Source organism: Clavelina lepadiformis, chromosome 5, assembly GCF_947623445.1.
Source record: "Clavelina lepadiformis chromosome 5, kaClaLepa1.1, whole genome shotgun sequence".
Lineage (NCBI taxonomy): Eukaryota > Metazoa > Chordata > Ascidiacea > Aplousobranchia > Clavelinidae > Clavelina > Clavelina lepadiformis.
In genome coordinates, this window is record NC_135244.1 from 20,422,405 (window position 1) to 20,448,454 (window position 26,050).

At 37.6% G+C, this 26,050-nt stretch overlaps 5 protein-coding genes across 5 annotated transcripts in view; 3 read left to right on the top strand and 2 right to left on the bottom strand.

The window, feature by feature from the left end:
• Nucleotides 1-2,561: 2,561 nt before the first annotated feature.
• LOC143460342 (uncharacterized) lies at nucleotides 2,562-4,298 on the top strand. Its single transcript, XM_076957811.1, has 2 exons — nucleotides 2,562-3,558; nucleotides 3,713-4,298. The coding sequence occupies exons 1-2, from the start codon at nucleotides 2,791-2,793 to the stop codon at nucleotides 3,728-3,730; spliced, it is 786 nt and encodes a 261-aa protein (XP_076813926.1). The 5' UTR covers nucleotides 2,562-2,790; the 3' UTR covers nucleotides 3,731-4,298.
• A 2,414-nt stretch (nucleotides 4,299-6,712) lies between these two features.
• LOC143460340 (uncharacterized) lies at nucleotides 6,713-8,262 on the top strand. Its single transcript, XM_076957810.1, has one exon. The coding sequence runs from the start codon at nucleotides 6,745-6,747 to the stop codon at nucleotides 7,795-7,797; it is 1,053 nt and encodes a 350-aa protein (XP_076813925.1). The 5' UTR covers nucleotides 6,713-6,744; the 3' UTR covers nucleotides 7,798-8,262.
• Nucleotides 8,263-10,712: 2,450 nt separating this feature from the next.
• LOC143460338 (uncharacterized) lies at nucleotides 10,713-12,044 on the top strand. Its single transcript, XM_076957808.1, has 2 exons — nucleotides 10,713-11,584; nucleotides 11,651-12,044. The coding sequence occupies exons 1-2, from the start codon at nucleotides 10,732-10,734 to the stop codon at nucleotides 11,809-11,811; spliced, it is 1,014 nt and encodes a 337-aa protein (XP_076813923.1). The 5' UTR covers nucleotides 10,713-10,731; the 3' UTR covers nucleotides 11,812-12,044.
• A 5,193-nt stretch (nucleotides 12,045-17,237) lies between these two features.
• LOC143460339 (uncharacterized) lies at nucleotides 17,238-18,523 on the bottom strand. Its single transcript, XM_076957809.1, has one exon. It carries the CDS (start codon nucleotides 18,423-18,425, stop codon nucleotides 17,370-17,372), a length of 1,056 nt encoding a protein of 351 aa, XP_076813924.1. The 5' UTR covers nucleotides 18,426-18,523; the 3' UTR covers nucleotides 17,238-17,369.
• Nucleotides 18,524-23,808: 5,285 nt separating this feature from the next.
• The window catches only part of LOC143460328 (zinc finger protein 277-like), a 31,912-nt gene continuing 29,670 nt past the window's right edge, over nucleotides 23,809-26,050 (bottom strand). The window contains exons 12-14 of the mRNA XM_076957793.1: nucleotides 25,113-25,209; nucleotides 24,760-24,938; nucleotides 23,809-24,429 (exon numbers count right to left, since the gene is read on the bottom strand). Coding sequence (XP_076813908.1) covers nucleotides 24,255-24,429; nucleotides 24,760-24,938; nucleotides 25,113-25,209 — 451 coding nt within the window. The 3' untranslated portion in view covers nucleotides 23,809-24,254. The remainder of the gene's footprint in view (nucleotides 24,430-24,759; nucleotides 24,939-25,112; nucleotides 25,210-26,050) is intronic.

Below are 26,050 nucleotides of genomic sequence, written 5' to 3' on the forward strand. Positions count from 1 at the left end.
GACATTTTTTATACAGATTTTTAAATGTTTACATCAACGTTTCGCTGTTTGTTCAGTCAATTCGTCTTTCGGTTGACATTTGTTTAAACGCTGTAAATTACAATTCAAATGTTGTTTGAATTTAAGTGTTTCTAATTTTTAAATTCTCTTCTAATAAAGATTAATGCTATTGATTGTATATGTAAGTGACTTTATTCTTTATTGTTTAATAAAAACAGAAATTTACAGTTAAGATTTCTTACACGCTGTCTCATCACGTTTTTACTTGTTTGATTTTAATTCATGTAGAACAACACCATTTTTATTTGGCAAGTCAATCGGAATAAAACAGAAAAATAGAACTAATTTATTTGTTTTGAAAAAATTCCATATCATACATATGCAACGGAAAACTTGCTTCCGTCCCGCCAGGTTTTTATCTCAGTTCACGGTAAACCACCGAACTAAGGTAAAGACTAGATTGTCGCTGGTGACAATCTTTTATTTAAAATGAACCTTGCGTAACACTGTTACCGTACAGTGTAACACCTTGCGTAGCACCGGTATCGTACAGCAGCCTTGACTCAACTTCATCTACGTCTGAGCACTTCGCATCAGTCTGGTGTCGCAGTGCACGCACCCACTAGATTAACACTGCCGTAAACGGTGCTTTGTGTATTGTGACTGGATGCCTACATCCCAGGACCCAGACCATTGAAGCACATCCTATTCTTGCGAATATACAATTGTTAATTGATTTTTCCCTTAGTGAGCTGCTCTTTCCTTTGTTCGCGGAGCAAAAAAAATTCCAACTGCTGCACTAAAAACTATCTACGCCAGAAAATATGTAAGCAGAAGCACCACAAAACGCTGATATGCTTTGGCCGCACTGTTTGCTAGAACACGTCGAGAACTTAAAACATCAACGTGGCCCCTTGGACGGATTATTAAATGTTCTTAAATGGCCTATAAGGAGCGGCAGGAAAACCTTGCTTGACTTTGTTATTCTATCCCGACTATTCCAACCAAACCGAACTTCGCTACCAAGGATAGCTTGAGTTCAGCTCAATGACCCATACGCACACCGGTGCGAGTTCAGCTCAATGATCCATACGCACACCGGCCGATTCCGCTCAGCCCGTTACAAATGACAGGGCAAGTGGCACACTTTGTTTCTTGTGTGTGGAAGCGAGAGCCGCAGACCAAAACATATTTGACTGCTTTCTCCCTTGTTTCTCGCGGGAAGCACACGGCATCACGAGATGGATGACAACAATACGTAGTGACAGCTTAATTCCTGCGCCGACAGGAAGCTGCGTGGCCAGGGCGCCATCAAATGCAAAAGTGGACAACTCGCTTTCATTCAAACTTGATGGTCCGCCATGTACAAGCGATCTTAGTATTCACCACTCGCCATTCGTTGTGTTAAAGTGAAAAGTAAATGAAAGAAATGCTATGGAAAGTGAACTGCACTAGATTATGCCGTAGAGTTATAGTATGTTTAATTTACGACTTTCAATCCAATGCTGAAAGGTAAATAATCACCACATTGAAAGAATAAAGCAATAGAGAAAAACAAGAAACACTTTACCAGTCTCATTTTGCAATTCCAGTCGGGACAGGAAAGATAGATTCGCGACATTCTGATGATGTCGTTTATAAAATAGAGCTTTGGTCATATGCAATCATTGTCACTGTTCAGAAGAAAATGAAATGAAAATGAAAGTCTGTATAACATACTACAACAACTAAGATGCAAGTATAAACATTTCAAAACACGTATAGTCGTAGATGCCGTCAGCTTAACTTTCTTAAACAAACGTCATAAAAGTGACTTATATGGACGAATATTTGTTGTTGGATTCGCGTGATAATCATCACGGAATCATATAGGAATGAGTCATGTACAGGCTATGTCACAGCAGATCAGTAATATTAAACGTAGTGTGGATTGGAATTTTTCATATCTGATAGTAGCATATTAGACCTGACAACATAGTTAAAACTTACTTTGAACGAAAGTCCAGATGTGTGAGTTTGTTTAGATTGATTGATATGTCTTTGCACTTTAAAAAGCGAGATCAGATTAATTTACAACGAAGATCAACAGAAGCTGTAAAAAGCACGATTTTCAACAATGAAAAATTTAGAAAACTGTGTAAATTACAGGATATATACTAATATTATTTACAGAGTGTTGTTTAGACATTTTTAAACATCTATCTAAAATATTGCGTCTATATTTGTAGTTACACTTAACATGTATTTCTTAGATGATAATGCAATTGCTTATCGATATTGCACTATACAGTCTATAATATTCTATACTAACGATGGATATTCTATCTTTGGGAAGAGCCTTGGGCAGATCTCAAACAACAAGCATGTTGGCAACATTTAGCGGAATGTTATGATCACAACATAACATTACTTGTATATAAGGCTGACCTTAAACGTTATGCAAGAAGTAAACTTTCTTTGTTACGTATTCAACTACAAAACAGATCTATGTTTAGTTAGGTAGTGACATACCGGATATTTTGGTTTAATACATATTGTTACAAACATTTAATGATTTAACTTTACTAAAAGTAAAACGCTGAAAATTTATTGAAAATTGTCCTGTGCAAGATGTGGAAGTGAAAGTGGTTTTAATACAAAAGGTCTGTCGTTATGTCTTGGGCTATATTTATCAGCGTTGGATTGTTTTTAACCACAATTTCCTTCACACAAAAGGCCTCGAAACAAAGCAATTTCTTTTTTCAGACGTAATTTACTTCTTAAGCGACTTGTACATCGTTTAGCGCCATAATGGAAACTTCAACAACTCAACACAATCAAAATGTGACGTCATCAATGACAACGCACGAATCTGATTCAAACACTATAAAAAAGCAATATGTGGGTGCTTTGATTGTGGCGTGTCTGTTGGTTGTCATGGGGATTTACCTGGTTGTGTGTTTGTTGTTTTATGAATATCGAGTTAGAATGAAAAATCGACAGAACGGACAATTAAACAGACAAAGGATAAACCTTATTCACGATCGAGTCGCTGATTGGATGAAATGGTTGTGCTTGATTGCTTCCATTCTAGCTTTGGTCAGATTCGGACTTGAACTTGTTGAGATCGAACTTGGTCAAAGTTCATCAACGATTTGCGATCCTATCAGAAAATCCAAGGGTGTGCTTCAATGTGCAGTTATCACGTGTCTATATCTTGTGCTCTGGTTACGACAACGTAAGTTCTACAGAACACCGGCTATGTTACATCTGAGCAACAAAATCATCCGATTTTTCAGTAGATCTGTGGTCATTATAATGGCAATCGCAAGTGTCTTGACCATATCACTTTATGTGGGCAGCAGAAGATATCAAAGTTCCGGTCGTGGTTGTATCGTGCAATGGAGCAGCATTCGGACCAAAGTGCGAGAGCTTCCAGGTCTTCTACAATTCATCTTCACTGCTTTGTTCCAAGTCATCTTGCTCGGTCTGTTTATTTACCCGCTCCAAAAACACCGGATGGCGATGAAGAGCGTAGTTTCAAGCGGTCCAAATAAGGAGATCGAAGTCATAAAACGGGTAACTATAGCAACAGTTGTTGCCATGGTTACTGACGGGGTCACCGGATTTATCGCTTTGTTTGCTTTTGCAAACTCATTAAATGTTTTCGACCATCTTGTGTATGATGTAGACATGTTGGTCAATTTATTGGCGGTAATCTGTTCCTTTGCAGACTGGCAAACACGGATAGCGCCCTTCCTGGTCATGCAGGACAAGATCGTGGGAACAGTGAAGCGGAAGTCAAACGATAACCGAAGTACCGGAGTCACTAGCGTCAGCAATGACGTATGAACTTTAACGCATAATTGAAGAAAAAGTGACAAGTTGAATTTGCTTCTCGATCCGTGTATAGGAGCTTACTTCAAACTACATTGTCAATAGCAAAAATGAAATAATTGAAAAATTTGTGTGTTAAATTGATCGCATACTCTAAGCGAGCATGCAGTTCCGAACAATGTCTACATGGACCACCAGTAGTCAAGAGAGAAATTCAAGTAGTCCACAGAGCTGTCAAGAATTTTCGAATTTCAAAAAAATACTTGTCTCAGTCACAATCAACATAAAACTGTTTAACTGAAGACAGCAGTGAAATGGTAGGCAATATGATCTTGTTTCTTTCCCACAAGTGTTTGGTGGATAAAAAGCACGTTGAAAGAACATGTTATTTTCGTAATCCAGAAACAATTCATCATCGTCAGAAGTTAATGCGGTTTTTTTTATGAACCTCAAGAATGAATTAAGGTGGAAATTTATTTAGACCACTTAAGATTCAGTTGCTTTAAATAAACAAATTCAAATAGAAATCTTCGCAACTTTTATCAAGGTAGGTTAAAAATCCTATTTATTTTCATCCGACAAAACAACCTATTCAACTAGCAAAAGCTCGTTTAGTGTAATAAAAATCATAAGTTTACCTGAAACGTGCTTTTCGGTCACTGCACATTGTATTATTTTTGAATAAGGGATATGGCAGCCACAACATAAATAAACACAATTATATAGCAAACATTTGACCGTTTTTGTATTCAAACATTCTCAATGCTAAAAAAATAGCCCTGGTGTTAAATGCAAAAGGGCTATGGCATCATATAACTGCACTTAGACCATGTGCACATCGATAACATAATTTGGGCAATACGTCTCAAAAGGTGAAACAAGTACAAAAGGTAATTGCCAACTCATTTTGCAGATTTTACGTTTATGACATCGTAAATACGAAAAAGTCTCGATTGGTCTGATTACGAAGTCCTAAGTTGTACAACTTCGACCGGGTCGAAACTGGTTTAGCAAATCAAACTGTTGCAATCAGCACAAAAAAGCGGGGATTTTAATTAACAGACTTCATTTACACAAACAGAAAAACAAAAACGGACTTGTTTTCGGCATGTCTATTGTCTTTTTCTTCAGAGTTGTATAAAGTTTTCGACTTTGTGATTTATAATCTTAAGCCACTAAAAACAAACGAAATACGTCTTGACGCTTTTATTAACAATATAGTGGCACGGCAAATGCGGATAATGTTGTAGCTTGACAATGCGGTTATATTCGAGTGATAGACGTTTTAGTTACAAAAATAATCTTTATAGGTCTAGTGTTAGTTTAGTAACACATTGTAAGACAAAAACGCCGACAGAGAGTTCATTAAAAAAGATGATGGATTTTGAAAGGTTTGTTCCGTAAGTGTGGAGGACAGTGGATTGAGCTGTTTAATTAAAAAGAGTTTGATTTTTGTTTTCACAAACGCTTTTGACGATTTAAGTATGTTAAAATTATGTGCGGTAGATGTTGTCTTACTACACCCTACTGGTCAGTTTTTAAACCTGATCTTTGCCGACAGATTTGTTGTGCCCCTTTTTGGATTGTGTGTCATATATTTCTATTTTTTTATAAATGACGAGGTATTTTACGAATGTAAGTAATGCCGGTGTCAAACTGACATGTAAAATGCTGGACCAATTTCAACAGAAACCGTAAACTGGAGATTTGTAGCAGATGTAATTGGCAAGTTTTTAAAAGAAGTAAAGAAACATTATAAATCAAATTTAAATTTGTCTTTGTAATAAATATTAGGACTATATTTATTAAAGAAGAGGAAATAACTGTTGTTGCCTAAACAGCATTTTGATTAAAACAATTTTTTCATTGGTTTCCTTCGTGCTGATAAGTTAACTTTGTTGGTTTTTTTTGATAGATTTTGTACAATTCCATCGACGTAAAAATCATGAGATAATTGTCAAGATAAAAACGAATTTCTAAGTTTGCTTATTTCTAGATATAAATATTGGGATGTGGTCAAATTGTTCAGGTTCTGTTGACCAAGCTTGAAGTAAAGATTTTTTTTCTTTTGGTGGATGTGGTTGCATTATAACTTGGCAACACTCCATCCAGTGTATCATGATTTTCAGAATACCTTGGAATCATGCGTAGTGCCGGTAAACCTACCTTCTCAGTTAAAGTTAGACTATAAACGTTTTAATTAATTCGAAGAGCTATATTTACGTCTACACTTGCGTTTGATATTTTATTATCAACACAATACTGATGTTAAAGAAAAATGTTAAAATTACTGAAATAAGATATTCTTTCTTTATTATACTTGAAACTTTATTGGCTTCTGTATAGTAGGAACGTAAATGCGACCGTTCTATAGAAAACGCAACAGTTTGTTTTACACAAACAATGCCAGCGATCGGCGGTAACTGCATTATAGAATGGAAGACAATTAAAAGGTTAAAGGTTAAAAGGCTAACTAAAAACCGTGCGATAAGTGAGCAAGAAATAAAACAGCAGTATAGAAACTTAAGCGGCTAACAGCTTTTTCGTCTCTAATTAAAGAAGGCAATTTACATGCTTACATTTTAATGCGGACAAGTTACCGTTGTCAAGGAAAAAGAGAGAAAAAGTTAGCCTACAAGATACTACCTGACGATGGTCACCTATTTTGTGATTGTTGACATGTTCAAAGTATGATATATGTTGATAATATTTAGGTTGTTGCGATGACGTGAATTTGTTGCCGCGTGTGCGTGATACAAAAAAACTCTATTACTCTAAAATGCTTAACATAATAATTACTGTGTATGCATATCAGTATTGAATTGTTTTTAACTACAGTTATCTTCAAGCATAAAGTTTTGAAACAAAACGGCTTTCTCGTCAGATGTAAGTAACGTTTAAAGCAATTTTGCTCTGTTGAACTGCATAATGGAAACTTCAACAGCTCAACAAAATCAAACTATCACACCGTCAATGTCGACATCAGAGCTCGATGACGGCATGATGGAAGTGAGCCAATATGTCGTTGCTTTGGTAGTCACGTGCTGGCTGGTTGCTATAGGAATCTACTTAGTCGTATGTTTGTTGTTTTATGAGGTTCAAGTTGGTGCACAAATTCGTGAAATCAGACAACTAAACAAACAAAGGCACAATGTGACGCAACAGCGGGTCGCTGATTGGATGAGTTGGTTATGCTTGATTGCATCCATACTAGCTTTGGTCAGATTCGGACTAGAACTGGTTGAGATCGTACTTGGTCAAAGTTCATCAACAATTTGCGATCCTATTAGGAAATGTAAAGCTGTGCTTCAGTGGACAGTGATCACGTGTCTGCATGTTGTGCTCTGGCTACGACAACGTGTATTTTACAAAATGCCAGCGCTTTTTCATCTAAGCAACGCAGTTATTCGACTAATAAGCAAGACTGTGGTTCTCATAATGGCAGTCGCAAATGTGTTCTCCATGCTGCTCTATGTCGCCACCAGACAATATCAAAACTCTGGTCGTGGTTGCCAACTAAGTTGGACCAGCATTTGGACCAAGCTGCCATGTATTGTTCAATTTATCTTCACTACTTTGTTCCAAGTCATCTTGCTCGGTCTGCTCGTATACCCACTCTATAAACACTGGATGGCGACGAAGAGGGTAGTTTCAAACAGTCTAAATAAGGAGGTCGAACTCATAAAGCGGGTAACTATAGCAACACTGGTTACTATGGTTTTAGATATAGCTGCTGGACTGCTCGTTTTGCACACGTTTGATCAAGCTTATGAAATTCTGTATGATTTGGTTTATGACATCGACTTGTTAATCAATCTGTTGGCGGTCATCTGTACCTTAGCGGACCGGCGAACACGGATGGCGCCCTTCCTAGTTAGACAGAGCAAGATCGTGGAAACAACAAGGCGGAAGTACGATAATAGCCAGAGAAGCAGAGTAATGAGTCTCAGCAATGACGTATGGTCACCATCACGTAATTAAAGAAATGACAAGTTTGATTTCTTTTTCAACTCATAGACGATTAGTCGACTTTAAGCTATAGCAGGGTCGATGTAGGACATCAAACAACTAAGAAACTTGTCTGTTACATTGAGCATATACTCTAAGGCTCTAAGCAAACGGGACGTTTTAATTAAAAATCCGGTCTTATTTCCATAAGTGGATAAGTGGTTTAATACCCCAAAGACTTTCCTTAAAAGTTGTACACCTGTAGGATAAATAGGTTAAGGATGAAAATCAAAATTCTACCTAAAAAGTTTGGATTGAATATTTAAATATGTTCCGTAATGTTATTTGTTTCTATCTTGTGTTCAAGTATGTTTAAAACTACTTTTTGTCATGTCCGAAGCTCTATCCACGAAAGATTCACAGACTGTGTAACTGGATTTCGCTGTTGGTTTAGATTCCAATACAAGCAAACGTTAATCAAGAGAGATTTATAGGCGTTGTCCCTTACTTTCCTAACCTAACGTGTTTCCCCTAACGTGTTTAAAATGTTTTTTTAATAATGGAAAACAACTGACCCATATCTCAATCATATTCTATTTCATCGTATTGTAGCGTATCTGTATATGACGCAAATGACGTAATATTGAGTGTACTTTATTCCGTGAGAATAACACAGAAAAAATATTATCATATGCGTTTTAAGAGGTTTAAGGACATGCCCAATAAATTTCATTTTTGTCATTTATCAAACTGTTTATTTTAACCTAAAAGTAGTGAAGATGGCTTCTTATACCAAACGACTGAAATACCATCCCGACATCGTCAACACAATAATAACAGTTAATGGCGTATATAGAGGAAAATGAGACATAGGACTTAAGCTATAGAATGAACTTGCCTACGTTTTAAGCAAAAAAGTTTACGTTACACGGACACCAACGGGCCGGGATAACTAAGGTACCAAATATTTTGGAGAAGAATGCATAAAAACAACATTCCTTAATTAATTGCGCGTTAAATTCGAAACTATTAGCTTAATACGTGTAACCAGTGTTTTTTTAAGGTGTTTTGGGGGACCGAAGCGGTCCCCCAAATTTCTACAGCGGTTTCCCAAAATTTGGACTTTAAGCAAATATGGCTATTTTTTGGTATTTAAATGAAACACTTGCGGTCTCTTAAAACTACTTAGCGGTCTCCCAAACCAAACCTTAAAAAAAACCTGCGTGTAACCACACGCAAAGTTGATAATAGCAGGACCAAGACCTTAGCATAATTGAGAAATTTCAGTTACGTAAGTAAAATGCAATAAAAGTTACGTAATTTTTATGCATGAGATTGAGAACTAAAAAAGTCACTTCCTGTGTAAGCTGCCTTGTAAGCCTCATCAATATTCCGATATTATTTTTGACCTAGCAAAGCATTTTGCGTAGTGTATTTCATATAATAAAAATCCGGATTGCGAATGCGTGGTGATTTGACATTCCGGCTCAATGAGATGCTACATCTGAGCAAAGACGAAACCAGGTCATTAAACGCAAGTTGCACATCAAGTCAAGTTATTTAATTTTTAAAACTCAATTAGTCAATTGATATTCGAAACCAAGCCAAACAGAAAGCAAAAAAAACATTTATATAAACCACAAACGTTTAGGTTTGTTACAAAGTTTGTTCCACCTGGTAGCATTGTACGCGTTGGTTGACATTTAAAACCATTTCAAGTTACTCGTCTTCAATTGAGTCGCGTCAAGTTACGTTTTTGGAATAAGTTACTCAAGTTGAGTAATTGCGACTCTGTATCTGAGTAACAAAATTATTCTATCTTCAGGTTTATGGTCGTTACGATGGCAAGCATTGACAGCAAGAAGATTCCTGATAAGTGATAAGTCATTGCGCATCTTAGCAATATTCTCGTAATGACACTCTGTTGTCTTAAAATCAATGAGGACGCCTCGAAAGCTACGTCAGTTTGCAATATTGTGTGATAGATCGATTACGAAACCGATGCTTTTGTGACGTGACAAAGCGTGATAGTGGAAACTAACCAGAAGTTTGCCGCCTGAATTAGTGACGTGACACATTCATTAGGCGGAAAATCTAACTATAGGGGCTTTAACAATCACGCTTTAACGTAATGGTATAATGTCACAATTACAAAAATAACGGTTTTTCTCAAAGAAACTTACACAGTTGCGCTGAATAACCAAGCACGTTGCCAATATTTGGAGGAAATTTAATACCATCACAGGGGCATATCAGTAACATATATGCTTATAAGGAAAGCAGGAATTAAACGTTATGTTTTGCGTCGCTATAACTACAAGATAATCTTAATCCAAAACGCGGCCCTCGGTCAGTCTCGCAATATGCAATTGAGATTAATGAAATTAAACTTAATTGTGGGAAACAGTTGGCGGTTAGTTCAGTTAAGTTTCTCAGTTAGAACTCTCAAAAAGCGACGAAATAAGTATGTAGCCTACAGTTCTTAAATCATTGGCTCAAAAGCCAAGGCCATTTTTCAGAAATTTTAGGGATAAAAAATTTGAACAGAATTGTTTGAGGCCAGCCAAGGCACAAGAATAATATGAAGTGGACAATACACTAACTTTGGGCACCTCTATTTTAAACCTCGCTTAACTATCGCATTATGACAGCTTATATAACGTAATAACCTTGGTGAAAGAAAAATCATGTGATTTGATTCAATGTTGTTTTATGCGAAATGGGAAAGGAAATAATAGTTTTAATCGAAAATGTCTGATATAAGCTAATGGCGGCTGCCTAACAGTACTGGATTATTTTTAAGCACAAAAAGACTGATTATGTATGCGAAACCCCTCATGTCTTGATGAGAAACTTTTGCTTTAAAATTTGAAAATTACTACAAGTTCCAACTCCAACCCCAAGTTTCTTATAAACAAGTCAGCTTACCTGCACAATAAACGTTTTAAAAACTTCAATTTCTTTCAGATGCAATTTACTTTTAAAACAATTTGTAAATTCTTTAACTACGTTATGGAAACTTCAACAATTCAACAAAATCTAACTGTGACGGTATCAATGATGACGCAAAAACCCCATGACGACACGTTATTCGTGAACCGATATATCGGTGCTTTGGCTGTCACTTTCTTGCTGGTTGCCATGGGGATATACTTAGTCCTGTGTTTGTTCTTTTACGAATATCGAGTTGGAATGAAAAATCGGCAAATTGGACAATTAAACAGACAACGAAAACACCTTATTTACGATCGAGTCGCTGATTGGATGAGATGGTTATGCTTGATTGCTTCTATACTCGCTTTGGTCAGACTCTGTCTTGAAATTGTTGAGATCAAACTTGGTCAAAGCTCGTCAACGATTTGCGATCCTATCAGGAAATTTAAGGCTGTGCTTCTATGTGCAGTAATCACGTGTCTATATCTTGTGCTCTGGTTACGACAACGCATGCTTTACAGAACACCGGCTATGTTACATCTGAGCAACAAAATTGTCCAATTCTTCAGTAGATCTGTGATTATCATAATGACAATCGCAAGTGTCTTGACCATATCACTTTATGTGGGCAGCAGAGGATATCAAAGCTCCGGTAGTGGTTGTCGCTTGAAATGGAGCAGCATCTGGACCAAGCTGCCAGGTCTTCTTCAATTTATCTTCACTACTTTGTTCCAAGTTATCTTGCTCGGTCTGTTTATCGACCCACTCCATAAACATCGGGTGGCGATGAAGACAGTGATTTCGAAGACTTCGAATAAGGAGACTGACCCCATAAAACGAGTAACTATAGCAACATCTGTTGCTGTAGTTAGTGATGCAGTTACAGGTCTGATCGCTTTGGTCGCGTTCGCAAAGTCCTTTGAAATCATTGATCAACTGATTTATGACGTAGATATGCTGGTGAATATATTGGCGATCATCTGTTCCTTTGCAGACTGGCGAACACGCATGGCGCCCTTCCTGGTCAGACAGGACAAGGTCGTGGGAACAGTGAAGCGGAAGTTGATTGATAACCAAAGAACCAGAGCGACTAACGTTCCCAATTACGTATGATGAATGATGGGATATTTTTCGATTTGAACCCAAAAACGTGGCATTTTTTAATATAACGTTATGTTCTACTTATTTATACTATTTCCAAAAAAAATACTTTATTTAAATTTGTACTGTTTTACGAAACAAGTAAGTATGTAGAGCTGGAAGTAATGCTTTACGCACTTTACTGCTTTATGCACACTTTACGCTGCATTTACACACAGGAATTACAACCAGGTTCCGTTCCTAGATATCGATCGTTTTCTGTACATTCATACTGGTTTCCTCTGAAAACTAGATTCTACTATAGTCGTTTCAGGCCTGCAGGCCTATAATGGCTTTTTACTTTTTGGCTTCGGTTGGTAATAATAGGCAATGATAGGCCATTATGAGGCTAATATAATAGCGGTGCGGTATAGTGGTCTAGGTGACATTTCCACATGTATTTTGAAATGGTATTGCTCTGTTGTGAACTCAGTTAAAAATGAATAAATACTTAGTTAAAGTTAACATTAAGCGAGGTCTGACTTAAACCATACCTGCAGGAGAGGAGGCGCTGGTACGTCCGCTCGGGTTGATACTTCAGTAGGTCGTCGTTATTACTCCAGTCTAGCAATTGCGACTGCTCAAAACTATCAAAGGAGTCTGGCCCTTGGTATTTGACGTTGTAAAGGACTGAGTACGCGCCTAGGCCTAGACACCGGAAAATAAAAGACAACCGAAGGCTCATTTATGCTATCACCATGCTCAGCAGCAAACACAAAGCTACGCTCCAAAGTGGAAGTGGTTTCTACACATAGACCAGTATTAACAGAATACACGAATATCAATAAACATTCACAAAATTATGACATCTTTTCGAGTTATTACTGGTAACGTGACCTAGAATTAGTTGCGGTTTGACACCACTAAACGGTTAATTAACAATAAACCATAAAGAACTGAGGAGACTAGCGCAAAGAAGGCCACAGCTTAGGCTATAGAATACAGTACAAATTTTGGTTGCACTAAACAGGTACTCATCAGTTAGGCTAAGCAGAATCCAGAAACCCTGCAGTTTAACTACAGAAACGCACTTGCTAAATTCATGCGTTTATAGTTTACAGTTAATCCTGCACTGGCTGCAAGTGACCATGAGGAACGTAGAACTAAACATTTTAGAACAAATACGGCACACCCCATTGTCTATTACATCACAGCGGCATTGTGACAATATAACTCTCAAAGCGTAGCGACGCCAGACTGGCGGGAAACATAGAAATCAGATTAATAATAAAACCAACCAGGGCGATGTTACAATTACAGTTGGTTAAACGTCATTTAACTATTGGCGCTCAAGCGCACCAGGATTGCTTACAATAAGTTCTTTTGCTAGGTTAGCATACTTCGTCCACCTCAGTATCTCCTCTGTGTAAAAAGTATCGACCAGACTCATTTATAGACAACCGTGACATTCTAGTGAACAGTTTAACCGTTAAACTTTAACGCAATGTATAGTGTGACCTCAGAAAAGTTTTTAAGTTAAAGGCATTGACTTGAACTGACTTGAATCACAATTTTCGTTGACTCGATTCATAAAAAAACTGTATACTGTATATGCAACCTGCGAATAAAATACACAAATAAACGTTGGGGTAATTATAACATGTCACTTTCGTTTCGCACCATCTCTGAGAAAATCAAAAACGTCCAAGATCACTACGAGTACCGGAAAATACAGCGATGAGGAAAAAATGTCAAGAATTTATTTGAATGATAAATACTAATTGCTCACGTGATAATTGAATGGTCAAGTTGAACCAGAAACTAAATTAAAAGCTGGATGTCGCTAGCAAGTTAGATTGGTCCAGATTCACAGGTTTGCAAGCTGTAATGCCATATGTAGATACGGAATTATCACTCGGACAATAGGACATAGAAAAAGAAAAATTACTACAAAAATAACTTTCTGCAGTGAACTTCGGTCTCCAGTGAAATGTTTTGAAAATCCTAGAAATGTTTCGCTCCATTAGTTATATGTCTACAGGTACAACTATACAGTTGGTGGAGTGAGCGTGACGGGATGTGGGCAAGTTATGCAGGTTTCCTTATCTCAAAAACAGGAACATCGCAAAGACAATGTCTTTGTTGTAATCTGGTCAACATACGGTGTAGAGAAGTTAAAACCTCACAGTGGGCATAGGTCTTGTATAGCGGTATTTTTGTGTTGGGGGTACAGGAAAGAAACTAAATCAGTGTGACTTAAGCCCCACCCACTCATAGGAGTTTGTGAACTTCAGGTCAAAGGAAAGCACAGAACTCGGTACAAGGCTGCCTACGTTGAATTCAGGTAAAATTAACGCATAATGGCCCCCAACGGCTGTTTCTCATTGCGCACCTCAAGTTATAGGATTCTACAAGTTATTTGTACACCATTCCTACGTAACTCATCAAAAAATGAGAATGAGTTTGGAATTTTGAAACTTTTTAGAATTTGAAAAAAAAACTTTATTCTTATTCTGCCTTACCATGAAGTAAGGTTAATTTAAACTGTAACGCAAGAATAACAGTCCAAACCCTTTCTGTACAAACTATAGTTCCAGAAGATTGTTTTCTTGTTCGTTAAATAACATCTTGAAATTAGACGACTATAACTACGTATTAATTATTATTGAAAGTACGTTTTCTAAACTTTCAACGTACATAGAGTAATCTGAAGAAAGTGGAGATTATTATGGTAGATGTTTATGCCGAGACACACATATACTTTGCTTAATGAATATGCGAAAAGCAACGGCATGATAGAAAGCTGTTTCAGTGAAAATATGTTGAAAATTTTTGACATGTTCCGCTTCAGTGAACGCAAAAAGTACCTTTCGGAAAAATTCCCCAAATTATTCCACTCTTAATAAACTTGAAAAGAAGATAAAGGCAAGTCAGTTTTAAGCTCACGAAAAACTGAAACAGAAGTTTGCACTTCCTCGTGCAAGGCTTTAGCTTTAGACTATGATTATCTCCAAAGATAAAAAATTTGAAATTAAAATATTATTCCTTTCAAAAATAAATTGCTTTCCAGACGTACCACAGCAAACTGTATAACTGCCCGATGGTATCTTTAACAAACAATGCACTGGTACAAAGAAATCACTCAACAACAACGGTGGCATCGGAGCCAGATGACGAAACTGTGGGATTGAGCCAATACATCGGTGCTTTGGTTGTCACGTGCGTGCTGGTTGGCATGGTGATTTACCTGGTCGGGTGTTTGTTGATCTACGAGTACCGAGTTGGAATGAAAAATCGACAAATCAAACAAATAGACAGACAAAGAAAAAGCCTGATTCACAATCGCGTTGCTGATTGGATGAGATGGTTATGCTTAATTGCTTCCGTGCTAGCTTTGGTCCGATTCGGACTTGAAATTGTTGAGATCGAACTTGGTCAAAGTTCATCAACGATTTGCGATCCTATCAGGAAATCCAAAGGTGTGCTTCAATGTGCAGTAATCACGTGTCTATATCTTGTGCTCTGGCTACGACAACGCATGCTTTACAGAACACCGGCTATGTTACATCTGAGCAACAAAATTACTCGGTTTTTAAGCAGGTCTGTCGTCGTCATAATGGCAATCGCAAGCGTCTTGACAATAACGCTTTACGTCGCCGCCAGAAGATATCGAAATTCTGGTCTCGGTTGTCGGTTGGAATGGAGCAGCATATCTGGTCCAAGCTGCCAGGTCTTCTTCAATTCATCTTCACTACTTTGTTTCAAGTCATCTTGCTCGGTCTGTTCATTTACCCGCTTTATAAACATCGGGTGGCGATGAAGAGCGTGATTTTAAACAAACCAAAAAAGGAGATAGAAGTCATGAAACGAGTGACTATAGCAACATTTGTTGCTGTGATTACCGACGGAATTACTGGATTGATCGTATTGGTAGCATTTGCGAAGTCGTTCAAAGCTATAGATCAGCTTATCTATGATGTAGACATGTTGGTAAATTTGTTGGCGGTCGTATGTTCGTTTGCAGACTGGCAAACACGGCTGGCGTCCTTCATGGTCAGTCAAGACAAGATTATTGAAACAATAAAGCGACAGCTCATGGAAAGCCAAAGGAGCAAGATTACTAGCGTCAGCAATGACGTACAGTAGGAAAATAATTTCGATTTTAAGAATGCAGTGAATTGAACTCAAAAGTTTTAAATTCTTTGATGTAATGATGACCGGACTTTGTGCCACTTTTGGACCTAAAAATTTGATTTGTTTCTCAGGCATTTTACAAAATTATCCCAAAAGCAATATATGATTACTCTGGACATGTTGATTGACATAGAGTGATAAAGATTTACTAGCAATGAAAACTTCGCCTAAATAAACAATTTTTATTTGTTCACGCAGATGTGAAACAATGATCGAATATTAGACCTGTTACGTGGCTTAATACTGTTGCTATTTGCCAAAAATTTTGACAAAAGTGTCAGTTTTTCCTCTAATTGTTTCAGATTTTAACGTCAAATTAAACATCTGGACTTAGCTTGAAAGCCTTCCACATAGATACCTTAAGATTGTTTCAAAACATTATGATAAAGTTTAATAAGAATTGCTTATAACTTAAATAACCTTTGTACTATATTCCTACTACTGGATAATGATAAGTTGATGAGTTACTGTAAAGAGATATGATCTACTCGGTTATAGTACTACTTGCCTACTTGCTCAGTATGTAAGGGTGTAGTAAGAATTTGTATTCATTCTGCTTGCGACCTTTAAGGTTTAAGGTTTAAGGTTTAAAGAGCTTTAAGGTTTTACTTCTACTTAAGGGCGTATAAGAAGTTTTTTGCGGTATGCAACTGCTAAATGATAATAGTTAAAAACAATCATCTCTCGCTAACAGAAGTAAAATGCTCAAATTGTTTATTGTTGTGTCTTTTTTTTTCTAAACTTTTCCTGTTATAGATGAAACGAACTATGCCACTTCGTTGAATGTTAGCGTTGAACAACCTTCTGTGTTTTGTGTGCACAACTCTATGCTTTGTGCTGCCTTACATTAGATCGACACAGTGATTTTTGAAAAGCGAATTTTATGTTTCTTTAAGGCTTCATATATGCTTGTAAAAAGACCTATTTTCTTCATTTATTTAATCACAAAGTGATATTACTAAAAATGCAATTAATCGAATAATCCCGCATGGGGTTCCCTAAAATTTTGCATGTATTATGGCTCGGGCTATTACTTGATGAAATCCTAATAAAATCATGTGCTTCTACCTCTTGCAATAAATTGTTAAAGTCAAGACTGCAGTTTTGGACCAAAACTCAAATTTCATCAACTTTCATCTGCACTTTAGGCTAACTTAAATATGCGACCTGAAAGCTTTTAGCGCACCATTTGCTAGGGTAATCCCCGCACTGAAAAAAACATCGACCATGTTGGCCTCTGATTGGTCTAACACGCTTTTTTTAACCATTACTAGAACGTCCAAAAAAGTTCTTGGATTCAGAGCAAGTCAAGGCAAAACAAGTTATACTTAGAGCAATGTATTATTAAGTCATAATCGCAATAACTAGCGACATCGCGTTATATCGCGAATTCATGATCAGTTGGCAGTGCTCCAAACACTGATCCGGGTCGACATTTTACTGCTCTGTCTTCTCGTTCTCCTGGAAGTGGATCGGATGCAGAAGGGCAGCAAACGCTTCCGCCAATCAATAAAGGAAGACATGATGAAGATAAATCCCAAAACGAGCTCCACCTCCCAGATAAGGATGAGCAGGAAGGAAGATTGCTGGGAGAGTCGATCCGTCAAAACTGCGACAGCGATGAAGATGGCGATGCAGAGACAATCTGCGACCAAAACTCTGCGGACCACGGCTAACAACTCGTTCAGATGCTTCTGGCCCATGTTGCACTCTTTCAGGTCCCGACCGTGCTTCATCAATGGGTAAATCAAAAGCCCGAGAAAAAGAGTCCTATACACCACGATGAGCGTGATTGTGACGCTGAGGATGACGTGCTCTGGCATCTGTGACTTCACCGCGTTATCCGCCATGACGCAGGCGCTGATGTTGCTGTACGATGGGGAATTCCCTATGACGTAGATGACGAGCGAAGAACAGGTCGATATGAGCATTATGATGAAAAAGGACCAACTGATGACGTTGGTAACGATCGATGTAATGTGCCTCATTGCTGGATGAAGATAGAAAATCTTCTGACGTAACCATAATATCGAATTGAATAAGATCTCGGTGATGGTACGCAAAGCGTGGAAGGTCTTACTCGAAATTTCACAATAAACAGCACCCGGCAAGAAAGGGAAAGTTAGCTGTGTGATGAAGCCAAACAAGTTGGCGATAAGCATGACAACGGCCGCAACAACGCACAACTGCCGGAGTGCCAGGCCAAATTTCTCGGTGTAGCGCTTTCCCGAACTCTTTCCAAACGAGTTCTTCAGATAATGACAATGCTTGTGAAGGTATCTAGCCAGTGCCACCGATAAATAAATGGAAAGGAGAAGAAGGAATCCGGAAATAGACAAACAAATAATTGATTTCGTTGAAAATTTCAGTCTCTCCAAGTGTCCGGTCACGTTCAACGAGGACACATTTGCAGAAAAGTGTGACGTTGTACTGGACACGTTTGATGATTTCATAATGAAATTATAAAAAAGCGCTGTCGCCTTTGTAATTCTTGGGGTAAATAGAAATTTTAACAGAATGAAGCAAAATTATTTTAATTCTATACTGAACTCTGTAAAAGTAAAAGAGAATATAATAAAGTACAGCATGATGCATGATAATCCTAATGCACATGATAATCCGCAATAGATACCTCGAGTACAATTTCTATTCTCGTACTGCCAGATGAAGATGTCCTAAGTCTAAGTTTTACCTTGAAACTGTGGAATAATCAGTTTCTTCAAAACAACACTTAGTGGATATATAAAAGACTATGGCTCCACCAGTACTAGTAATTTAAAAATTCGTAATTGACGTATTCGTATTCTACAGAACCGATCGCTGACAAATTTTACAGGTAACGATTTTAAAACTGTTGCCTGAAGTGGGAAAATTACGAACAGTGTCACTGAAAGAAAATTTAAGAAAGTTTAAGAGTGCCATTGGTGGAGCAGCCGGTGATAATTTGAAATTGTCAACTTTAATGAAAATTTTGGTGATAGCTTCAACGACAATTCATCAAAACTTTTTGATAAATTATAAATTATCAACAAAATAGTCAAGGAAATTACTACTGGGAGCACAATCTCAAAGTTGGCAATAATACCCTATTACTTGAAATTATTGATTATTTATTATTTAATTATTAATTATAAATTATTGTGTTCGATCTAAATATCCTTTTCGATTTACAGGCAAGATCGGCCAATAAAGTTCTATTCATTCTTAGTCCATCTAACTACAGTATAAGCATTGCAAAAACTAAACAGGTTTGCTTATAGTAGAGGATAATAAACTAACTGGCCCTCACTTCGGATGTGCTTTCTTCTTTGTCTGCACATCAGAGCAACGGCTGTTTATCTTACTCGCCTCTTGAAGATCCATGATTTTCCATGTCCAAAACTCCAAATGATCTATTCTGGTTGTTGCAACTTTTATGAAGCATCCACTTTTGAGCTAAAAATTGCACGTGGCTCCACCAGTGACAATTTTAAATAATCACTTTCTGATGTGATAATTTTTCAATGGTCGTTTTGTCGCTTAGCATTTCACCAATTTTACCTTTTAAAATCACCGGTAATTGAGCAGCTCCACCGAAAGAAATTTACAGTTAAAATATTTGTCTTTGCGGAAATTAGCACTGAAAAGTGATGATTTAATATTGTTACTGGTGGAGCCATAGCTTTAGCGGAGGTGGGACGTCTTATTTTGTTAACCGCAGCAGCAAACCAAAGCTACTAATTTTCTGCTTCAAAAAGCAAAGTCATCCCTTCAACCGACCAACTGATTGAACTGATCGTTTCTGGTGCGCGTCTGTTCTCAGAACTTGTAGGTTATTCAACTGTAACAAAGCGTTTACCATTGTTTTATAAAGGAGGCATTTGGAGCAAAAAGTAACATTTACTGGCACCACGACCTAACATATTAATAGAGGATCTTGTCACGAACGCTCATGCGAAAAGTTTTTAAAAATACCTTAAAGACAAGAATATGTTAAATAGCAAACAAAAAAGATTCGCAAAAGCGTTGCAAGGTACAGATTGTACTTGTCCGTGAAAATTCAATGTTTTAACCACCAGGCTGCTGTAGTAAAGTGTGCAACGGTTTGTCGTACTAACCTAGGCTGTGACTATTACACGGGAAAAATATCGTACGTTCGAAACTATTTTTTACAGTTTCTTAATGACCGAGTTTCTTAAATGTAATAACATAATAACCTAAACCTAACTTACTTCTTCCTTCCAATCTAAATCTAACTCCAATTAAATTCTAAACAGCAAAAACAGCTTTGGTATACCTATTCTTCTAAGGCATACGTGTCAAACTGCCGGCCCGTTTTACAATAAAACTTGGCCCGCAATGCTATTTTATACATTGAACTAGTTCCGGCCCGCGAGATCATTATACAGTATAACTTACTTTTTTCAAGCAAAAAACAAGATTATTACAAATCGCACAATGCAGCAGCACAACAGTTGCCCCATCATACGATAGAAAAAATCGATTTATTCTATCGCTTGTAATCTGGGCTGGTTTTTTCTTTATTGTTTGTTAATTCTTTAATGCTTTTACAAGCAGATGAATGAAACATAATGATGTAAGAGAAGAATAATCAAAAAAAATAGTCCAGTCAAAAATCGTCAAAATCATCAGACATTTGTTGTTGTTTCGCTGCCTGTTCCAATTCATGTACTCCTGTCACGAAACTTTCAATCAAGTTTTATCCTGGCGGCCCGCAGCGTTAAATAAGCTTTGAGTTTTGGCCCCTGGTGCGATTGAGTTTGACACCCCTGTTCTAAGGTCTAACGAAAGCAACCCAACTGCCTATCTTTAAGAACACCTAAAGTAGGCCTACTTACGGGGAAATATTCTTACACGGTCTAACCGTAAAATGAAGGCGAATTTACGCCAAAGCAAGTCGATTCGTCAGTTCTTACACAAGCGTGAAAATGCGACTTATTCATTTGGAAAACGGATCAAACTTAGGCTGAGTCGTTTGCACTGTGGCCGTTATTTACACGAAATGTTACTGAAATGCCCCTTTACCGAGAAACGTTAAAGTTTATTAAGAGAATAAGCTGTAAGACGTTTTGCAGCACTCCTATAACATTTACTGTTGACATTATCGCGAAATTCAAAGCAGATTCAACATCGCGGTTATATAATATCACAACATCTTGCGATTGATATTCTACCCTATAAATTCTTATTACTGTATTTCTATCGTGTTACTGGTACGTTCTCAATAGCAAAACTGGAAAGGTCTAATATTGCTAAACAACAAACGTTTCTTATTCTCGTTTTCTAAGATTAGACGGTTAGTTCTGTTCTTCCCTGCATTTAAAACCAGAACTTTGCAAATAAAACTTGCTTGTAGCTTTTCTATGCTCTCGTGTTGCCTTTGTGTTACGATTACGTATCTCGTTTCAGAAAATTACGCTCATTTTCTACAAACTTAAACACCTGTTCGGTGACAAGCACCACAAGTTCTGAGCCAGTAGCTCGTTTCCACAGAATGTCAGTGGTTAAGCAAATTAATATCAATGTCAGTGGTTATATAATAATGGTATATGATATACTGTATACTATAAACAATTATACAAATATATATAAAACTATGAATTATATATCAAACTTAGGATGAGTCTTTTCCACGTAGTAGCGTGAAAATTATGCTCATAATTAATTAATAATGTTGCTGTCAAACGAATAAGATCAACTTTTTATACATCCACGTGAGTTTGCAATTCTGCAACCAATTCATTAAAAAACGAAAATGTCTGTGTGACGTGACAAAGCATGAGCGTGCAAACGATTCCGATTCTAATTTTAAAGAGCTAGAAATGAACCGGATATCTCTGTCGCCGTGAATAACCACGTGATGCGAGAACTAAACATGAAACCTGATTTGGGGTTTTAAGAATAGCGTTTTGACGTAATGATGACGGTAACATTGCTAGAAATGGTCGTTTTTTCGAGACGTTACTGGGTGTGATTACCTGGACATTCTGTAACCTATGTACCATCAATGTCAGTGGTTAAGCAGAGGCCGACAGTTTCGGTCAGTAGGAGTTGGTAAACAAAGTCTAAACCGGAAACATTCCAAACCTGAAACAGCAAACGTTTAGGTGTTAGGGGAAAACGTCCAAGTCCACAAGCCGAATTCGTAGTATGTGTCCGGTTCCTGTTTAGAAATTTGGCTCAATCGCTTGTCATGTCAAGCAATAATTAAATTATTATTGATGATTTTTTACGCCGGCAACGATTGTTACAAATAGTTGGGTGTAATCTTGCCAAGGACGACGTCATAATCGGCTGTTACAACGTGATAAAGCGTCGAATTCTTAGAATTCAATTAGAACTTGGCAGCGTGTTCCTTTCATCTCAATAAGCGTTAGCCGGGTGAGATCAAAACTACGCGGAGAGGCTTCAACTTTGTTTCTTAATTACGTCCATGATGTCTACACTTCCCTAACAAACTTAAAATCTGTGCTAGTGTCAGAAAGTGCTTTCTCATCTGTTCTCAGTATGTGAGAGCATTGGACGGATTAAGCAAACAAATTTCAAATTGAAGCCTGTCGCTATCCTGACAGCAGCCACTACATGACAGTGTTTTCTAATGTTTTTGCCCATCAAGAAGCCTTTGAAATAATTATCATTATCTTGAAACCTTTTCTGTAAGAAGCGTACGTTTTATACTTCAGCCGTAATTCTGATCAATCGTATTTAGGGTTGGATTATCCGGATAACGGTTAACCGATTAACCGCAGTTTTTTTCCTATCTGATATCCGGATATAATTCTGCCGGTTAACCGGCTAAAAGGGTATCGTTGCTAATGCGTTTTACACTTTTTAGTAAGTTTGAACATTCTTTGTTACGTAGAGGCTGACTCCCGCTGAGCGCAATTAAACCTTTGTTCACACTTCTATTGTCTTATACTTTCAACTACGGTACTCGTAAAATGCACGAGTGAAATTTAGTATCACGTCACAAAGAAAGCATAATGAATGGTGCTTTATGAGGAGGGCGTTGCAGAAGCAGTGAACATTAAATTTGCGTGATTTTTCTCGTATTCGCTCGTACTGCGCGTGTACGTAGATCTACAATAAAACTGTGTAATGATTTTACAATCCATTTTTCATGCAAACCTCGTGAAATCGATTGTCTCACTTAGCAGTTATTATCCGGTTAACCGGTTAGATAAATTCCAAATATACGGATATATCCGTTATCCGGATAGTAAAAATTATTGATATCCGAACTAACCCTAATCGTATTCATTGAAAGAATAAATGGTAATCAACCGACAAGTTAAGATGGAAATGAGAACAATTCTCTGTCCCGGCTATTGAATGGAAATGTCTGCCTTTTGCAAACTACTGACTAACTCAATCCCTATTTGACAAAAAAAACTGTTAAACCGTTAACTGTTAAATTTTAATTTGAGCGTTGTCTATTAAGCGTGAAAAAGATTACCATTATTGTCTTCACTATTTGATGATTACTCAAAACTAGCTTATTAAACGTACATCGCGCGCATTATGTTGTCACAATCTATAGCAGAACTGGGGGTTGGCAACGGTTATGATGCTCCACCTTCACGTGGTAGTCTCCTGTCTAACAAGGGTAAAAAATAATTTTGACATAAGACAAGCAAAACGCCGAATAAAGATGAAGAAAGACGCGTAAGATGGTCTGATGTCGGGAAGGGCGCGTGCGACCACCCTTGCTCTAGCTGTGCCCACAGTGCTTTGGGGTTGAAAGCAACAAGTTTTCCGTTGGCTGGTATGCAGAAAAACTGCAGCAATTAGAATAGCCACCTCATTATTTATTATCAAAATTTGGAGTCTTTTCCGCACAGAGCAGCAGCTTCGTAATGTATTGCAGTAGGTGTTAGTACAAAGCATTATAGCAGCCAACTTCACCTTAGGTCAACGTCGTGTGAAATTCATGAAAAATGATTTTATAAATCATCGAACATACCAAACCCAAAACAGAATCGCGCAAAAATGAGTAAAACACATTGTTAAAAGTAAAAATAAATATTAAAATCAATTTCGCATACAGAAAGCACCGGGTTATCAGCAACACAAAAGCACAACGACATATGATAGCAAGTATGACAACGGTTATTCGAAACCGGGAAAGACACACAGCGTGCAGAAGATGCCGATAAAACGCAAGGTACTAAAAACAAAACAAGATTTCGAAAAACTGAATCCTATGTTAAAGTCGCAGTAATCTGAAATGACAACGCAAAAAACTGCAAACATAATTCAGGTAATGCATCAGGGGTTTCCCCTTACAAATCAAAATAGCCGCCGACAACTAAGTCAGTTAAAATGCTGTTGTTGACGATAGCTCTGCAGTCTATGCCGTCCTCGCCTATAACGAAAGTGTCTTCCGGTTCAAACAAACCGTCCTTGTCCTCGAGCTGGCAGAGCAGGCAGTCGTCTTCGTAAGTTGAAAAGTAATACCTACGAGCACACACAACAGCACTAAGTCGATTGAACAAGATTTCCGTGACGCACAATACGTCAGCTGTCTTATATGTATTAAGATGGCTAGGTATACCATACTGCTGGACAGAGAACTTCCATTAGATTAAGCGCTTTATTATTTGGAAACCTAAATAAGCATGCCGCAACAGAATTCCTTTAAATGGTTTTAAAACGATAAGAAATGTTGGCACTATGGGTGAGCTGAGCAATCAACCAACCAACACAAATCGCTTTATAAATATCACGGCCACCGCATGGCGATAGAGAGCAATAAACCGCGCGATGTGAATCGTTTTTTTTACTCACTGCGGTTGGTTCCAGCGTGTTGAGGACTTGAGACTTTCCTTGATCTTGGAAGCGATTTCGTCCGGATCATCCTTCGATACATGCATCTCTCTTCTGATGAAGTTGATCAACTTGACCTGCTGGTAGAAGCTCAGCTGCATTTCATGACGTATGTTGACGAAATCGAAATCGTGAACTTCCTGAAACATTTTCGGAGCAAATTGATTAGAGTTTAGGAAGAAATACCAGCAGCAAATGACAGAATTCAATCCGCTGTACAAGAATAAACTTTTTTAATGAAACAGGTTGCCACGAAAGACAGCAACTTGAATGCAAAAACGATACAAGAATTCTAATCCCTGATCGGTTCTTACCTTCATATGGTCGTAAATCTTGTCGGCTTGGTCGTAAGAAGTGTCACAAAAAAAGCATACTGCGCGCTGGCCCTCCTCAATCCAACCAGACCAATCGCTGCAAAAATCAAAATCGATTTGACGAAAGTAATGAAGTCACAATACTTAACTTGGTCGCTCTGGTGGTGGGTGGTTACCAGCTATCACTTGGAATTGGGTCTGTTATCAGAATCTTTATCCTCGGACTGAGGAAAGTCTTTGCACGACTTTAACCCGGCGATAATTCCTCATCGCTCGAGCCCCGGTTACCGAGCTTGTGCAAGTTTTGTTTTTTACACATTTTTAATTGTTTATTTAATTTTTCATATCTTTTCATATCTTTTTCGATCTTATTGCCCAAATTTAGAACTGTTGACCAGCATCACTGAACAGGAGCAAGCGTCATTAATGCCTTTCGTAAGGGAGTTACAATGGCAGCATTACCGGGTATCAAACACAGATCGCGCTATAACTGGTTACCGAGCCGAATGAAAAGGTTTTGATTTGAAGATTGCAATTCATTGTTGTCAAAGTGATATTTATTTGAGCTCATATTAAAAATTTCACTAAACAAAAATCGTGTTTTATTTTACAGGTTTCAAAAACTGCCAGCTCACAATGCCTCCGTAAAAAAAACTAAAAAAGACATAAAAATTTTTAACCTGCAAACTTATTATGTAGTAAAGAATCCTGACTGTAATTGAGATGACTTATTATAACACATTGATAAATTTCCTTCGGATTAACACGAAAGTTTCCAAAAATAAACACATCTACGTCATGTACTTTCGGTTATAAAAGTAATGCGACGATTACTGATAAACTGTCCTTAGAGTATAAAGTACTTGAAAGTGTCAAGTGCAAAACATCTGTGCTATCAAGTGTCTCAGTCGTGTGAGAAAAACACGCCACATTGGATA

What these genes read in the sequence shown, in the direction of transcription:
- LOC143460342 (XM_076957811.1), top strand. Translation starts at nt 2,791, where the DNA reads ATGGAAACTTCAACAACTCAACACAATCAAAATGTGACGTCATCAATG.
- LOC143460340 (XM_076957810.1), top strand. Translation starts at nt 6,745, where the DNA reads ATGGAAACTTCAACAGCTCAACAAAATCAAACTATCACACCGTCAATG.
- LOC143460338 (XM_076957808.1), top strand. Translation starts at nt 10,732, where the DNA reads ATGCAATTTACTTTTAAAACAATTTGTAAATTCTTTAACTACGTTATG. An exon ending in AGTTAGTGATGCAGTTACAG is followed by an intron (nt 11,585 to 11,650) that starts GTCTGATCGCTT and finishes TTTATGACGTAG; the next exon opens with ATATGCTGGTGAATATATTG.
- LOC143460339 (XM_076957809.1), bottom strand. Translation starts at nt 18,425, where the DNA reads ATGAAATCATCAAACGTGTCCAGTACAACGTCACACTTTTCTGCAAAT.